General features: G+C 46.4%; 1 protein-coding gene across 1 annotated transcript in view; it reads left to right on the top strand.

The window, feature by feature from the left end:
- The first annotated feature begins 2,653 nt into the window (after positions 1 to 2,653).
- PLA1A (phospholipase A1 member A) overlaps positions 2,654 to 17,951 on the top strand; it is a 31,033-nt gene continuing 15,735 nt past the window's right edge. The window contains exons 1-6 of the mRNA XM_073617518.1: positions 2,654 to 3,021; positions 8,501 to 8,717; positions 11,537 to 11,714; positions 13,795 to 13,903; positions 15,127 to 15,228; positions 16,303 to 16,392. Coding sequence (XP_073473619.1) covers positions 2,955 to 3,021; positions 8,501 to 8,717; positions 11,537 to 11,714; positions 13,795 to 13,903; positions 15,127 to 15,228; positions 16,303 to 16,392 — 763 coding nt within the window. The 5' untranslated portion in view covers positions 2,654 to 2,954. The remainder of the gene's footprint in view (positions 3,022 to 8,500; positions 8,718 to 11,536; positions 11,715 to 13,794; positions 13,904 to 15,126; positions 15,229 to 16,302; positions 16,393 to 17,951) is intronic.

Here is a 17,951-nt window from a genome sequence, read left to right as displayed (position 1 = left end):
TGGCTGTTTGAATGAGGGTTCTCTCCCTCCCTCCATGAGGCAATCTGCAATGATCCTTCTGTCAAAGGGTAAAGATCCTTCGATGATTGGGAATTGGCGCCCCATTAGCCTTCTTAATGTCGATAGAAAGATACTGGCAAAGATTTTCTTCTGCCGATTATCACCAGTTGCAGGCAGTTTGTTATCCCACCACCAGCACTGTTCGATCCAAGGTAGAAGCACTTTCTCAGCGGTGTTAGCTGTCCAGGAGGCCTTGGAGCGTTGTAGGGCTGCTGGTTGGGGTAAATTTTTGCTGACATTGGATCAGGCTAAGGCCTTTGATAGGGTTAATCATGAGTACTTGTGGCTCCTTCTTGACAAATATGGCCTGGAGGGGGGTTTCAATGATTGGCTCAAAATTTTGTACAAAGGGGCTGAAAGCTTTCCTCTGGTTAATGGTTGGGTCGGGCAGCCCTTTGCGGTCGGCTCGGGTGTGCATCAGGGGTGTCCATTGAGTCCTCTGCTATATGTGTTTGCAATCGACCCCTTCATTAGAAGGCTAGAGAGTGGACCATTGTGTGGGGTACCTTTGGGCATCGCTGGTGAGCCTCCTTTGAAGGTTGTGGCCTATGCTGATGATGTTTCTGTTTTTATCTCTGGGACTGCGGAGGCGCAGGAGGTGGTCTCAGTGATAAGGCAGTATGCAGAGGCATCAGGTTCAAAGGTCAACCAGGAAGTGAAGAGCTTTCTGGATGGGCATGGAAGGTGAGAGCTTTGTTCTCCCGGATGACTTTCTGGAGCCCCAACAAAAAATTTGAGTTCTAGGCATTGATTTCAGCCCAGGTGACTATGATCATGCAAACTGGGTGAACAGGCTGGAGAATGCCGATGCCAAGGTGGCAAGCTGGAAAGGTTGGCAGCTTTCCTTGAGGGAAAAGGTTGATCTGATCAAGACTTACCTGATTCCGATTTTTCTGTTTGTCATTTTTGCTTGAGTTTTGCCAGTTTCTCTCTATACCAGGATCTATAGTTGTTTCTTCCAGCTGTTGGGGGAATAGAATAAACCTTGTCAAAAGGAATGTGACTTACCTTCCTAGGGATCGTCAACCCTGTAGTCTTTTTCTCTCTGATGTTTGTGAAGTACAATCTTGGTAACATGTTGGCAGAGAGACCGCCTGGGTGGGTTGGTATTTTCCAGTCCTGGTTTAGGCCCTTTCTGCGAGACTGGGAAAATGGTGGGCCAGTGAAAAGCCTGAGGGTCAAGCATGAACAGCTCCCGGCTTATGTTGCCCCGTGTTTGAAAATGCTTCAGCAGTGGCAAGTAACAGCAGGAGAAGTCAAATCTCTTCCAAGGAAACTTCTTGAGAAGCGGATCATGAGCTCTGCTTTTTGTGAGCCACTGGCCTCGAGGGATTGGCCAAGCCTGGTTTTGGGGGTGGGTTTGCGATTGATTAATTTGGAGCGAATCCCAATGAAGTTTAGGGATCAGGCTTGGCTTGCCTTTCATGGAAACTATATGTGAAGGGCAACTTGAAGTTTCTTTCCATGAGTGATGGGGGCTGCCCGAGAGTGGAGTGTGGAGGAGTGGTGGAGTCCATGGATCACTTTCTACTTCAGTGCCCTTTTAATATAGAGGTGTACAAGAGGGTGGGGAGGGCTCTGAGTATACCCTTCCTCCTCCATATGAGTTATGCAGAGTGGGTGTATGGGTCATTCCAGACTCGTTGGGATTATGATTTGGAAACACTTTTTTTAGTTAGTCTAGTAGTCCGTTATTTCACGTGGAGTGCACGGTGTCAGGTATCCTTACGGAGTAAAATCCTCCCTGTGGAAGTGGTGGTGCAGGACATTCTGGGTGAGGTTGGGAAGATTCGGGGTCTTGAGAAAGGCAGGTGGCAGCGGGAGGCCTGGATAAGGGCGTGGAGGAATATCAGGACTCTGTAGCTGCTGCCTGTTGATCTCGGGATGTGCGGCTTTTCTTTGTATTCTTGATTCACTCCCCTAGATTTTCAAGATGAAATCTATTTTTGATAAAAGGCTACATGCATGGTGACGGTGATGTTCCTTAGTCTGGCTCTCCCGTAGGGATTGTGTTGTGCGCAATTTGGTTTGTACCATTTATTATGTTCTTGTTTTGTATAATCATATTAAATTATTTTGTAAATATGTTTTATTTATTTATTATGGTTTTATTGTATATAAGTTGTTGTTTGTAAGATTTTCAATAAACAAAATTAACCCCTCATAATGGGCTTAGCGGGTGTACAGACCTGAGTACTCAGTACAGGGATCTATACAGTCCCTAAGAAATAGAAGAAACAGGGAGATAGGAATGTAACTCTCCAGCATCCACTAAACACTGAATTAGCAGTTCTGAACGGACTGACCCTTTATGTTTCTATACCCTCATGTAGCACATTATTATAGAAGATAATGAAAGCTGAAAAATCAGATTTTGGTGGGTTGTCTCCGCTGTGCGCTGACCGCGTTGCGTCATCTTTCAGGTTGATTTTGATACATTTTGTGGATTTCTCTCTGTTCCTCAAACTGGCACATTTGGTCCAAGCCGCAGAGAACAGGCGGGCATTGTATCTGGCCGTGCCATTCCAGCATAGGCAGCCAATTGTTGGGGGGGGGCATCAGACTGGCAAAACAAGACATCCGCCCCCCCCCCCCCTCAAAGCACTGAAAGGACAGCGAACGTCCTGCAACCGGGTGACACAGCGCCTAGAGGACAACACTCGCCCTTTGTCAGGAGGGCAGAGCTCAGGCTTGCTAAACAACGCCAGGGTCCAAACACACACACGGGGTCCTAGCTAATCATTCATCGCATTAACCTTGCCAGCGCCGGAGCCAGGCGTGCAGGACCTGACCCCGCTCACCCACAGCCTCTGCGCCTGCAAACCTTAATACCGGCTCACCTCCTATAATCTGTTTATCTCCACGTGAGAGGGTCACCAGGAGAACCTCGGGACATGAGCATGGCCGGGCGAAGGATGGCGGTCCTCATCGCCAGCCTACTTACCTCCGTCACATCGACAGGTGAGTTGTTTGTTTATTACAGGTATTAATACAGCATCATCGCTTTACATAGCACTTTCAGTTCTGCACATTGACGTCAGTCCCTGCACCCAAGGAGCTTACAATCTAAAGTCCCTATCTCACATACATACACACACATACCAGGACAGGAGGCAGTAAACCTACCAACATGTATTTAGAGTGTTGGAGGAAACTGGAGTATTTAGAGGGAAACCCATGCAAGCAAGATGCAAACTCCATGCAGACAGTGCCCTTGGTGGGATTCAAACCAAGGACCCCAGTGCTGCAAGGCAGAAGTGCTAAGCCACTGTGCTGCCCGTATTTTACTAGACACACCCCCTTTTTACAGTTCCATATATATCCTAAACAGAAGCACTTTACAAATGACCTCTAATAGTCGTGTGACTCCCCCCCACCCTGGGGACCGGGTGTACCTAGTTAATGCAAAAATAACAAAACTCAGGGGGTCTAGATAAGGTGCGATTGAGGATTCTGATGTTCTATAGTAATACTGGAAGCAGAATGGATGCACAGAACTGGTTGGACCCAAGCTGTACTTTGAGGAAAGGCTGAACAGGCTCCAGCCTAGGGCTGCAAAGTTTCCGGGGCATATTGACTAGAGCATAGCAAAGTGCAAAGGGCAGTAACCCAGGACTTGGGCACTACAGTCATATAAGCGCAAAGGCTAAATGTTCAGTTCAGAAAGCTTTAACACCAGCCGAAGGCGCTCGATTATCATACATGCACCTGTCGTTTTCAGATTTCATTGGATGCGACTGAAAATAGCTGTCACTTTTGCTTTATTTTTCCAAAATAAGGAGAATGTATCCTGAAGGGTTTGCTTTGTAAAACTGAGACTCAGTTGAGGTCACTATGCTGTTAAAGATTTGCTAAATTGATTTATGAATTAAACGGATTAGGCGAATCGCGCCTTTTTTTGGAGAATTGCAAATTTTCGATAACCTGCATATGTGAGCAGAGATTCATCTGACCTTATTCATAATTCAAGGAGACATTCATTGAGTACAGCAGATGATCAGAGACTGCAGACATGATACAGGAGATGGTCAGAGACTGCAGACATAATACAGGAGATGATCAGAGACTGCAGACATGATACAGGAGATGATCAGAGACTGCAGACATAATACAGGAGATGATCAGAGACTGCAGACATAGTACAGGAGATGATCAGAGACTGCAGACATAGTACAGGAGATGATCAGAGACTGCAGACATAGTACAGGAGATGATCAAAGACTGCAGACATGATACAGGAGATGATCAGAGACTGCAGACATAATACAGGAGATGATCAGAGACTGCAGACATAGTACAGGAGATGATCAGAGACTGCAGACATAGTACAGGAGATGATCAAAGACTGCAGACATGATACAGGAGATGATCAGAGACTGCAGACATGATACAGGAGATGGTCAGAGACTGCAGACATAGTACAGGAGATGGTCAGAGACTGCAGACATAATACAGGAGATGATCAGAGACTGCAGACATAGTACAGGAGATGATCAGAGACTGCAGACATAGTACAGGAGATGATCAGAGACTGCAGACATGATACAGGAGATGATCAGAGACTGCAGACATGATACAGGAGATGATCAGAGACTGCAGACATAGTACAGGAGATGATCAGAGACTGCAGACATAGTACAGGAGATGATCAGAGACTGCAGACATGATACAGGAGATGATCAGAGACTGCAATCATAGTACAGGAGATGGTCAGAGACTGCAGACATAGTACAGGAGATGATCAGAGACTGCAGACATAGTACAGGAGATGATCAGAGACTGCAGACATGATACAGGAGATGATCAGAGACTGCAGACATAGTACAGGAGATGATCAGAGACTGCAGACATAGTACAGGAGATGATCAGAGACTGCAGACATGATACAGGAGATGATCAGAGACTGCAGACATGATACAGGAGATGATCAGAGACTGCAGACATAGTACAGGAGATGATCAGAGACTGCAGACATAGTACAGGAGATGATCAGAGACTGCAGACATGATACAGGAGATGATCAGAGACTGCAGACATGATACAGGAGATGATCAGAGACTGCAGACACAGGCCCGGATTTACTCCCTTTGCCGCCCCAAGGCCGGGCCCTTCAATGCCGCGCCCCCCCACACACACACACACACACACACACACACACCACCAGAAAGAGCCCCCAGACATGATACGGTCAAAGACTACAGACATGATACAAGAGATGGTCAGAGACTGCAATCATAGTACAGGAGATGGTCAGAGATTGCAGACATGATACAGGAGACGGTCAGAGACTGCAGTTCCTATGGACATTAGTAGATAATGGCCGATAGGCCCTCTCACCTGACCCAGCGATACAGCAACGGTTCCCTCTGATCAGGAGTCAGCTCACTCTGAATTGCCCGTGGCGACTCCGTTGGGTAGCACCCAGATCTGTATTCCTGCAATGACTCCATTCCTTTCTCCACCAGGGATGGCGCCAGGCTGTGTGGCTTTCCCTCTGGTGGCGCAGGGCAGCGGGGTTCTCTCTCTGATGGTGTTCCCTCAGCACTGCCCTCTCCCTCTAGAGTCCTGGGTGTACTTTCCTGGGTGTAGACCCCCCCAGGACAAACCACCCCCCTCCATTAGTACAGACCCCCCCCAGGACAAACCCCCATCCATTAGTATAGACCCCCACCAGGACAAACCCCCCTCCCTTCATTAGTACAGATCCCCCCAGGACAAACCCCCCTCCCTTAGTACAGACCCCCCTAGGACAAACCCCCCTCCCTTCATTAGTACAGACCCCCCCCAGGACAAACCCCCCTCCCTTTATTAGTACAGATCCCCCCCAGGACAAACCCCCCTCCCTTAGTACAGACCCCCCTAGGACAAACCCCCCTCCCTTCATTAGTACAGACCCCCCAGGACAAACGCCCCTCCATTAGTACAAACCCCCCAGGACAACCCCCCTCCATTAGTACATACCCCCCAGGACAACCCCCCCTCCATTAGTACATACCCCCCAGGACAACCCCCCAGGACAACCCCCCTCCATTAGTACATACCCCCCAGGACAACCCCCCCTCTATTAGTACAAACCCCCCCCAGGACAACCCCCTCTCCATTAGTACAAACCCCCCCAGGTCAACCCCCACCCCCTCCATTAGCACAGACCCCCCCAGGACAAACCCCCCTCCCTTCATTAGTACAGACCCCCCCAGGACAAACCCCCCTCCCTTCATTAGTACAGACCCCCCAGGACAAACGCCCCTCCATTAGTACAAACCCCCCAGGACAACCCCCCTCCATTAGTACAAACCCCCCTCAGGACAACCCCCCCCGAGGTCAACCCCCACCCCCTCCATTAGCACAGACCCCCCCAGGACAAACCACCCCTCCCTTCATTAGTACAGACCCCCCCAGGACAAACCCCCCCCTCCATTAGTACAGACCCCCAGGACAACCCCCCCCCTTCATTAGTACAACCCCCCCCAGACAAACCCCCCCTTCACTAGTACAGAGCCCCAGGACAACCCCCCCCCTTCACTAGTACAGAGCCCCAGGACAACCCCCCCTCCCAGGACAACTCCCCCTCCATAAGTGAACAGATGGAACAGATGGAGACAGGCTTGGGCGGGAGTGAGAGACACAAGAGAACACGCGCCCCCCCGCCCCCCGCACAGAGACCAGCCGCTCCGATCTCCGGCGGCTGCTCTCCTTCTCTGACAGGAGGAGGGAGGGGGGACAGGCTGAAGCCTCGAAAAAAACAGCAGCGGCGGCGGTGGGAGCGGAGGGAGCCGCGTCTGGACACAGAGAGTAGGAGGAGGGAGAGGAGCACTCTAGCGCTTCAGCGCCCCCACCTCTCTGGTGCCCAGGTGCGCTGCATGCTGCTAGGTTAGTGTAGGGGGCGGCCGAGAAGTCATTGCAGGAGCGGCGCCGGGCCGCCCCTGTACCACTGCTGCCCCGAGGCCTGGCCTCGGTGGCCTTGTGGGAAATCCGGCCCTGTGCAGACATAGTACAGGAGATGATCAGAGACTGCAGACATAATACAGGAGATGGTCAGAGACTGCAGACATAGTACAGGAGGTGATTAGAGACTGCAGACATAGTACAGGAGATGATCAGAGACTGCAGACATAGTACAGGAGATGATCAGAGACTGCAGACATGGTACAGGAGATGGTCAGAGACTGCAGACATAGTACAGGAGGTGATTAGAGACTGCAGACATAGTACAGGAGATGATCAGAGACTGCAGACATAGTACAGGAGATGATCAGAGACTGCAGACATAGTACAGGAGATGGTCACAGACTGCAGACATAGTACAGGAGATGATCAGAGACTGCAGACATGGTACAGGAGATGGTCAGAGACTGCAGACATAGTACAGGAGATGATCAGAGACTGCAGACATAATACAGGAGATGATCAGAGACTGCAGACATAGTACAGGAGATGATCAGAGACTGCAGACATAGTACAGGAGATGGTCAGAGACTGCAGACATAGTACAGGAGATGATCAGAGACTGCAGATATAGTACAGGAGATGGTCAGGGACTGCAGACATAGTACAGGAGATGATCAGAGACTGCAGACATAGTACAGGAGATGATCAGAGACTGCAGACATAGTACAGGAGATGGTCAGAGACTGCAGACATAGTACAGGAGATGATGAGAGACTGCAGACATAGTACAGGAGATGATCAGAGACTGCAGACATAATACAGGAGATGATCAGAGACTGCAGACATAGTACAGGAGGTGATTAGAGACTGCAGACATAGTACAGGAGATGGTCAGAGACTGCAGACATAGTACACTAGATGATCAGAGACCGCAGACATAGTACAGGAGATGATCAGAGACTGCAGACATAGTACAGGAGATGGTCAGAGACTGCAGACATAGTACACTAGATGATCAGAGACTGCAGACATAATACAGGAGATGATCAGAGACTGCAGACATAGTACAGGAGATGATCAGAGACTGCAGACATAGTACAGGAGATGATCAGAGACTGCAGACATAACACAGGAGATGGTCAGAGACTGCAGACATAGTACAGGAGATGATCAGAGACTGCAGACATAGTACAGGAGATGGTCAGAGACTGCAGATATATTACATGGAAAAAATCATTGCTATAACAGGAAAACACAGATTAGTTTCTGTAGGGGCCCTACAATAAGTGCCAAAAGGGCCACAGACTGGGAACCAGGGATTTAATGGGACACAACAGTTTTGTTCCTTGCGGGAAAATTCCCGGAATTATCGCTGCTCTTCCAATGAATCCACTAGGTAACAGCAGGGGCCAAGAGGACTAGAACATAAATGGATGAGGTAGACCATGACGCTGCATTGTGGTTGGTCTTCCTCTTGTCTGTGCTCGCTCTAAGTCACCTTAAAGATGTATTGCAGTCATATGAAAAGTGATCATAATACTTCTTTTCTCAGCGTTGTCGCAGCAGGTGGAGCCTCCCACTCTCGCTCCCTGTGGAGCTTTCCAGACGTCAGGATTTTTCCAGGACCACAGACTCGAGGTCCAGTTCCTGCTTTACACCCCCCGCAACCCCACCTGCGCACAGTCCATCCATATCAACCAATCTGGCAGCATCGAGAGCTCCATGTTCAACGCCTCTCTGGATACCAAAATCATCATACATGGATTCAGGTGAGACCAGAGATCGAGACTCTAAGGGGTCTATATATAAAAAGTCACAGCAGGGATGTCTTAAACGTTCACAGTCAGACAACAAAGTTAACAAACCCCCTCCCCCCAAAAAAATGGGCAGACTCGATGGACTACTCTGTCTTTTTCTGCCATCACTCTTCTATGGTTGTAGCCAGAGGGGTTTCTTTTCTAGCTTTCTAACCTTGAAGGACCAAGCCTTGGCCAGTTGACAGATTCATAAACAAGTCCAAAAGGACCACCACTGGTTTTCTGATGGATCTCTTTCTCATGCATAGTAGCCAATATTGTCAATGGTTAGCAGAGGAATTTCATCCCTGGGTTCTTTTTGTACTTGCGCTTGTTCCCTTGTTAGCTGTGGAGAGGAAAGAGATCCATCAGAAAATCAGTGGTTGGTCCCTTCTTACCTGTTTATGAATCTATCAGCCGGTCAAGGCTTGGTCCTTCAAGTATAAAAGGCCAGAGGGGCTTCTTTTCTGGCTTTCTAACTTTGAAGGACCAAGTCTTGGTCAGTTGAAAGATTTATAAATAAGTTCAAAGATTCCACCATTGGTTTTCTGATAGATCTTTCTCAGTCATAATACCCAATATTGCTAATGGCTAGCAGAGGAATTTCATCCCTAGGTTTTTTTGGTACTTGCGCTTGTTCCCTTGTCAGCTGTGATGGAGAATGAGATCCATCAGAAAACCAATGGTTGGTCCCTTCTTACCTGTTTATAAATCTATCAGCCGGCCCAGGCTTGGTCTTTCAAAGATAAATGGCCAAAGGGGTTTCTTTTCTGGTGTTTTAACCTTCAAACACCAAGCCTTGGCCAATTGAAAGATTCATAAATAAGTTTAAAGAGACCACCATTGGTATTCTGATGGATCTCTTTCTCTTCCATAGTAGCTGATATTGTTGATGGTTAGCAGAGGAATTGTATCCATGGGTTCTTTTGGTACTTGGGCTTGTTCCTTTGTCAGCTGTGGAAGAGAAGGAGATAAATCAGAAAATCAATGGGTGGTCCCTTCTTACTGCTTCATGAATCTATCACCCGGTCAAGGATTGGTTCTTCAAAGCTAAAAGGCCAAAGGGTTTTCTTTTCTGGCCTTTTAACCTTGAAGGACTAAAGCTTTAAACAGTTGATAGATTCATAAATAAGTCCAAAGTGACCACCATTGGTTTTCTGATAGATCTCTTTCTCCTCCATAGTAGCCGATATTGCCAATGGTTAGCAGAGGAAATTTTATCCATGAGTTCATTTGGTACTTGGCATTGTTCCTTTGTCAGCTGTGGAAGAGAATGAGATAAATCAGAAAATCAATGGGTGGTCCCTTCTTACCGCTTTATGAATCTATCACCCAGTCAAGGATTGGTTCTTCAAAGATAAAAAGGCCAAAGGGTTTTCTTTTCTGGCCTTTTAACCTTGAAGGATCAAGCTTTGACCAGTGAACAGATTCATAAATAAGTCCAAAGAGACCATCATTGGTTTTCTGATAGATCTCTTTCTCCTCTATAGTAGTTGATATTGCTGATGGGTTCTTTTGGTACTTGGGCTTGTTCCCTCAAGACAATAAGGTTTAAAAAACAAGGACCTGCCAAGCTAGGAATTCCATCCACCAGGCTTTAGTAGCTAGGAGGTTAGACCTGCTGAGTTCGTCAGGGCTTGGTCCCTAAAATTCATAATTCCAAAAATATAATTGTGTCCTGGTTGGTTTAGGCTCTGAGGAGTCAAAACCTGCCGGACCAAGAGACTTACGGTAGGTAATAATTCCCAAAGTACTGCCTCTTGGTCTGTACTTTGGGACTTAAATGCATTGGCCAGCTAATATAGTAAGATCTGAGACAGACATGGTAAGCCACTTGATAAATTTATGAATTGAGAGATGGAGAATGGCCAAATTGGAGCTGGGGAAGAGGGATACAGGCCTGAGCTTGATGGATACACTGGTAAGTCCACTAGGTGGACCTCAAGATGGAGTTTTAAGGAGAACTGAGACGGGAAGAGAGATACAGAATGAGTGGTCACCATATTTTCCTTACTGCAGAATCCTATTAGTAACATTTAGAGGGGGCCATAGAGTTCCTTTACCTTCTTTTATAAAATATTGTTTAGGCTGAAACAGTCCCACACCACATCAAGACCGAAGGAAGGCAGTGCTGCCAAAATGATACTAGAATGTCAGTCTTACCCATTATATGATGATAGATGACCCCCAACGAACAAAGATGGTGTCCTGTCAAAAACTACTCAATTTTGTATGGTCAATAGGTATGATTTCACTTCCTCAGAAGTTTTAACAATCTTACCATTAGATGGCAGCAAAGTCCCACTAATGGACAATCCCAGCAAGCACACACTATAATCTAATTGGTGGGTCTCGGGTATGGTAAAGCCCAAATTCAGCCAAAAATGTTTTATATTTTCATCTTCGGACGGCAGAGGCAAAGCTTTCATTTTGTCAGGTTTTTTTTATGTTCTGTAAAAAAAAACATAAAATAACAAAATGCCTTGTTTTGGCACAATAACACGTCCAGGATTGATGAAAAGATCTTATGTAACCTTAGGGGCCATTGAAAGGCCTCTGCACCCCTAAACTCCGTCCCTTCCCTTCCAATGCAGTTTGGACGAAAATGGCAAGATATCACCCAAATCTTCCAATCTTCACCGAAATTTCCAAAAAATGAAAAACGCTCTATTTCGTTTGTTTGTAACAATTATATGAGTAATGCGACTAAATGAAATATTAGATTATTGTGTGTATTCTGCAGCCCTCTATAACAAAACAGGATGTGTTGTTTGCCAATTTTTTTTTAACAGGGTTTTGGGCACAAAGCCATCCTGGACTGAAAACTTGGTGGAGGCGCTGCTATACGCTGGGGAGGCGAATGTGGTGGTGATAGACTGGGTGACCGGCTCTACCGCTAAGTATCACCAGGCCGTGGAGAATGTGCCAAAGCTCACCATGCTTTTAGTGGCGCTTGTAAACCGCTTTTTGGTGAGTAATGATGATAAAGTCCCATTGGTTTGAAAATGTTCACAAAGATAGAATTACTGTGGAAATTCATACAATAACTTACAAAAGTAAGTACACCCCTCACATTTTGTAAATATTTTATTCTATCTTTTCATGTGACAACACTGAAGAAATGACACTTTGCTACAATGTAAAGTAGTGAGTGTACAGCTTGTATAACAGTGTAAATTTGCTGTCCCCTCAAAATAACTCAACACACAGCCATTAATGTCTAAACCGCTGGCAACAAAAGTCAGTACACCCCTAAGTGAAAATGTCCAAATTGGCCCCAATTAGCCATTTTCCCTCCCCCGGTGTCAATTGACTCGTTAGTGTTACAAGGTCTCAGGTGTGAATGGGGAGCCGGTGTGTTAAATTTGGTGTTATCGCTCTCACTCTCTCATACTGGTCATTGGAAGTTCAACATGGCACCTCATGGCAAAGAACTCTCTGAATGGCTTAGGATATAAGAAGATTGCCAAGACCCTGAAACTGAGCGGCATCATGGTGGCCAAGACCATACAGCGGTATAACAGGACAGGTTCCACTCAGAACAGGCCTCGTCATGGTTGACTAAAGAAGTTGAGGTCACGTGCTCAGCGTCATATCCAGGGGTTGTCTTTGGGAAATAGACGTATGAGTGCTGCCAGCATTGCTGCAGAGGTTGTAGGGGTGGGGGGTCAGCCTGTCAGTGCTCAGACCATACGCCGCACACTGCATCAAATTGGTCTGCATGGCTGTCATCCCAGAAGGAAGCCTCTTCTAAAGATGATGCACAAAAAAGCCCACAAACAGTTTGCTGAAGACAAGCAGACTAAGGACATGGATTACTGGAACCATATCCTGTGGTCTGATTATTATTATTATCATTATACAGGTTTTATATAGCGCCAACAGTTTGCGCAGCGCTTTACAACATGAGGGCAGACATTACAGTTACATTACAATTTGGTACAAGAGGAATCAGAGGGCCCTGCTCGTTAGAACTTACAATCTAAAAAGATGAGACCAAGATAAACTTTTTTGGTTTAGATGGTGACAAGCGTGTGTGGCGGCAACCAGGATAGGAGTACAAAGACAAGTGTGTCTTGCCTACAGTCAAGCATGGTGGTGGGAGTGTCATGGTCTGGGGCTGCATGAGTGCTGCCGGCACTGGGGAGCTACAGTTCATTGAGGGGACCATGAATGTCAACATGTACTGTGACATACTGAAGCAGAGCATGATCCCCTCCCTTCAGAGACTGGACCGCAGGGCAGTATTCCAACATGATAACAACCCCAAACACACCTCCATGACGACCACTGCCTTGCTAAAGAAGCTGAGGGTAAAGGTGATGGACTGGCCAAGCATGTCTCCAGACCTAAACCCTATTGATCATCTGTGGGACATCCTCAAATGGAAGGTGGAGGAGCGCAAGGTCTCTAACATCCACCAGCTCTGTGATGTCATCATGGAGGAGGGGAATAGGACTCCATTGGCAACCTGTGAAGCTCTGGTGACCTCCATGCCCAAGAGGGTTAAGGCAGTGCTGGAAAATAATGGTGGCCATACAAAATATTGACACTTCTTTGGACCCACTTAGGGGTGTACTCACTTTTGTTGCCAGCGGTTTAAACATGAATGGCTGTGTGTTGAGTTATTTTGAGGGGACAGCAAATTTACACTGTTATACAAGCTGTACACTCACTACTTTACATTGTAGCAAAGTGTCATTTCCTTAGTGTTGTCATATGAAAAGATAGAGTAAAATATTTACAAAAACGTGAGGGGTGTACTCACTTTTGTGAGATACTGTATTTACTCACAATGTTCAGCATTTTCTGTTGCCTTTACCCCACCAGTCCCACCAGTACCGAGACAGGTTTTTCTAGTGCCCAGGGCAAAGATGCAGAACTGCACCTCCACTGTTAATGCATGCCATATAATGGGCTTACTGCTCTGTGTCCATTCTCTGCCTCCTTGCTCAGCTGTGCCCAGGGCAGCTGACCCTCCTGCCCACCCCTTGTCCTGCCTCCTGCCCACCAGCTTTCACCTAATTGTGGCACTGTGCCTGTTTTGTAGGAGCTCGGATCCACCTTGGAGTCTCTCCACCTGATCGGGGTGTCTCTGGGGGCCCATGTGGCTGGATACATCGGCAGTCACTTTGGTGGCCGCATTGGATGGATCACAGGTAGGATACTATATAAAGCAATTCTGTGGAAAAATATGGCAGGGCGAAGAACTCAAGACAGGATGTGTCTGTTAAAAAATGTAGTCACAAACTGAAGGTGAAAAAGCATAAGGAGCTCCTGATGAGATAACTAGGATGCTCTATATTACAATTTGGAAATTATATTTTTAAACTCAGCTAAGAACAGAAAGATGTGAAGGACTTGAGTTGTCTGTAAGGCTTCAATGCTCAGAAATGTCAAACAATCAGAAATGACTGGCAATATCCACATGACAACCTGTCCAACCAAAATGGTTGTCTGTCTCTGTCCTGTGGAAGGCTTCCAAGGTCTAAATGTGTCAATATAGCAGCAGGACTTGGTCACAAATCTACCATCACCACAAAGCCATCCAGACCATACATCCGCCATGACCACACATCCACTATGACCACAAACCTACCATGGCCATACACTAACCAAGGCCACACATCTACCATGACTGTACATCCACCATGGCCAGACAACCATCATGACCAAACACCTATTCTGACTACACACCTGCCATGACCATACTCCTACCATGACTACACATCAACCATGACCACACATCTGTCATGACCCTACTCCTACCATGACCACCTACCTGCCGTGACCATACTCCTACCATGACTACACATCAACCATGACCACACATCTGTCATGACCATACCCCTACCATGACCACACACCTGCCGTGACCATACTCCTGCCATGACTAAACATCTATCATGACTACACACCAACCATGATCAAACACCTATTGTGACTACACACCAACCATGACCACACACCTACCATGACCATAGTCCTACCATGTCCATATACCTGCCATTACCATTCTCTTATCATGTCCACTCACCTGCCATGACCATACTCCTTCCATGACCATACACCTACCATGACTACACACCCAGCATGGTCACACATCTACCATGACCACACACCAACCATGACCACACTCCCACCATAACCATCATGGTATCCACCACACTCTTAAACAACTGGCTGCATGCAGAGATCCTTAAAACATCTAAAAAGTAAGCAATGCACTACTACACTTCACTACACTTCACTACACTGCTCTACACTACACTACTTGTTAAGTATAAAATTGTGTACTTTTTTTTGTGGCATATTCTTTGGTTGCCTCATAATGAAAATACCCCAAAGGCTTCTTAGATTGATAAAATGTTCTCTCTCTCAGGTCTGGACCCAGCAGCATACAAGTACACAAATACCCACCCGGAGGGCAGGCTGGACCCTGGAGATGCTCTGTTCGTGGATGCCGTTCACACCGATACAGACAGTAATTTTCCATTTATTCATCATTACGAGGACATACATACAGCATGAGGGGAGGCAAGAGCAAGCTGCTTAAACTTTAAGGCAAAAGTAAATTGAAGGTTTAGATAGATAGATAGATAGATAGATAGATAGATAGACAGATAGATAGATAGATAGATAGATAGATAGATAGATAGATAGATAGATAGATAGATAGATAGATAGATAGATAGATAGATAGATAGATAGATAGATAGATAGATAGATAGATAGATAGATAGATAGATAGATAGACAAGGGAAATCCTCATCAAGGTCTCCTGGAGATATCTAACTGCCATTCCCTCCTACCTTAGCAATGCAAAATTGCTACAACATCTAACCAGCACTGACATGAACCATGTACAGTGGAAACTTGGTTAACGAGTAATGCAGTTAACAAGCGTTTTGAAAGACGGGCAACTTTTTTTTAAAAAATCCTGACTCGGTTTGAAAGTGTTGTCTCGTAAAACGAGCAGAATTCAAGCTAATGGGGTGTGCAGTACCACATTTGGCCAGAGGTGCCGGGGGCGCCGGTGACACTCGGAACAGTTCGGAGCCATTTGGAGCTGTTTGGAAATACTTGAAATAACTCGGAAACACTCGGAAAAAAAATCGGAAATACTCTGTTCCCGAGTGTTTCCGAGCCTTTCCGAGAGTTTCCGAGTTCAGCCGAGCTGTCCCCGAGTATTTCAGCCCGTCCTTGCATTAGGTTTTCTCTGGGGTGTATTGTAAAATTTCGCAGAGCATCCTGTTCCAGGATCCAGGAGAAGCTGTCCAGCTTCATGTACCTGAATTTTGATCGAATCCGGGGAAAATCAAATTTTATTGGGCTATTTTCTCTTCAAGTCAAATCTTATTCATTCATTTAAAAAAGAGTGGTTTGGGAAAATACCACTTTATGGCCACTAGATGGAAAAAATAAGTCTCTATTTCCTACGATCATTATCCCCATCTAGTGGCCACCATGCAGTATTTTACCTCCCCCCTTCATTATGTAGTAATCTCCTTCTTTGGCTTTCAAACAAACCGTTTCCCTGTTCATTCTTCTTTTTTAGACTTCGGTATTCGCATACCTGTGGGTCACATTGATTACTTCATTAATGGAGGCCGAGACCAGCCAGGCTGTCCACATATCACCTCCAACCGTGAGTAATCCTCAACTCATCTAATCTGTAAATTTATTACAGCATCTCCAGGGGCCCTGTCCGTAATATGTCATGCACTTGTGCCTGATCACGGCCTTATGACCTTGGTTATGATAACAGTTGGGCATGCACATGTTGGTGTGTGTTCTGTTGCAAATGCAGCTTTATGCATTGACATGCATCCTTAGAACCAGCATGTCTGGACAGTATGGTCGCCTGCTGACTCGACAGCATCCACAGGCAGCTTAACTCTTCATAAGAAGGCAAGGATAGTCAATTTTTACTTCCCACAAGTGTAGTACGAAGGATGTTTTTCCAGTTTTTTAAAGTGAAAGAAGACAATGACTTTCCTGAGCCCTGTCTCTGAGAGTTTAGCTAGCACTGAACAAACTAGCAGTAAACAGGAGGGGGGGACAGATGGAGATACCAAATGGCATAAGTAAACAAGTTGTAGTGGCCCTAAACCACCACTAAATGTCAGTGTTAGGGATGAGCCGAACACCCCCCTGTTCGGTTCGCACCAGAACATGCGAACAGGAAAAAAGTTCGCTCGAACAAGCGAACACCGTTAAAGTCTATGGGACACGAACATGAATAATCAAAAGTGCTAATTTTAAAGGCTTATATGCAAGTTATTGTCATAAAAAGTGTTTGGGGACCTGGGTCCTGTCCCAGGGGACATGGATCAATGTAAAAAAAAGTTTTAAAAACGGACGTTTTTTCAGGAGCAGTGATTTTAATAATGCTTAAAGTCAAACAATAAAAGTGTAATATCCCTTTAAATTTCGTACCTGGGGGGTGTCTATAGTATGCCTGTAAAGGGGCGCATGTTTCCTGTGTTTAGAACAGTCTGACAGCAAAATGACATTTGGAAGGAAAAAACACATTTAAAACTACCCGCCGACAATACACAATACCCGCCGACAATACACATAGAAGTTCATTGATAAAAACGGCATGGGAATTCCCCCCAGGGAAACCCCGAACCAAAATTAAAAAAAAAAAAAATGACGTGGGGGGGTCCCCCTAAATTCCATACCAGGCCCTTCAGGTCTGGTATGGATATTAAGGGGAACCCCGGCCAAAATTTTTAAAAAAAAATGATGTGGGGTTCCCCCTAAATTCCATACCAGACCCTTCAGGTCTGGTATGGATTTTAAGGGAAACCCCGCGCCAAAAAAAAAAAAAAAAACGGCGTGGGGTTCCCCCAAAAATCCATACCAGACCCTTATCCGAGCACGCAACCTGGCAGGCCGCAGGAAAAGAGGGGGGGACGAGAGTGCGCCCCCCCCCCTCCTGAACCGTACCAGGCCACATGCCCTCAACATTGGGAGGGTGCTTTGGGGTAGCCCCCCAAAACACCTTGTCCCCATGTTGATGAGGACAAGGGCCTCATCCCCACAACCGTGGCCGGTGGTTGTGGGGGTCTGCGGGCGGGGGGCTTATCGGAATCTGGAAGCCCCCTTTAACAAGGGGACCCCCAGATCCCGGCCCCCCCCCTGTGTGAAATGGTAAGGGGGTACTTACCCCTACCATTTCACTAAAAAACTGTCAAAATA

The sequence above is a fragment of the Aquarana catesbeiana genome, linkage group LG02 (genome assembly GCF_042186555.1).
Source record: "Aquarana catesbeiana isolate 2022-GZ linkage group LG02, ASM4218655v1, whole genome shotgun sequence".
NCBI lineage: Eukaryota > Metazoa > Chordata > Amphibia > Anura > Ranidae > Aquarana > Aquarana catesbeiana.
The sequence above is the reverse complement of the archived record's forward strand: the minus strand, read 5'-3'. Positions and strand labels throughout refer to the sequence as shown.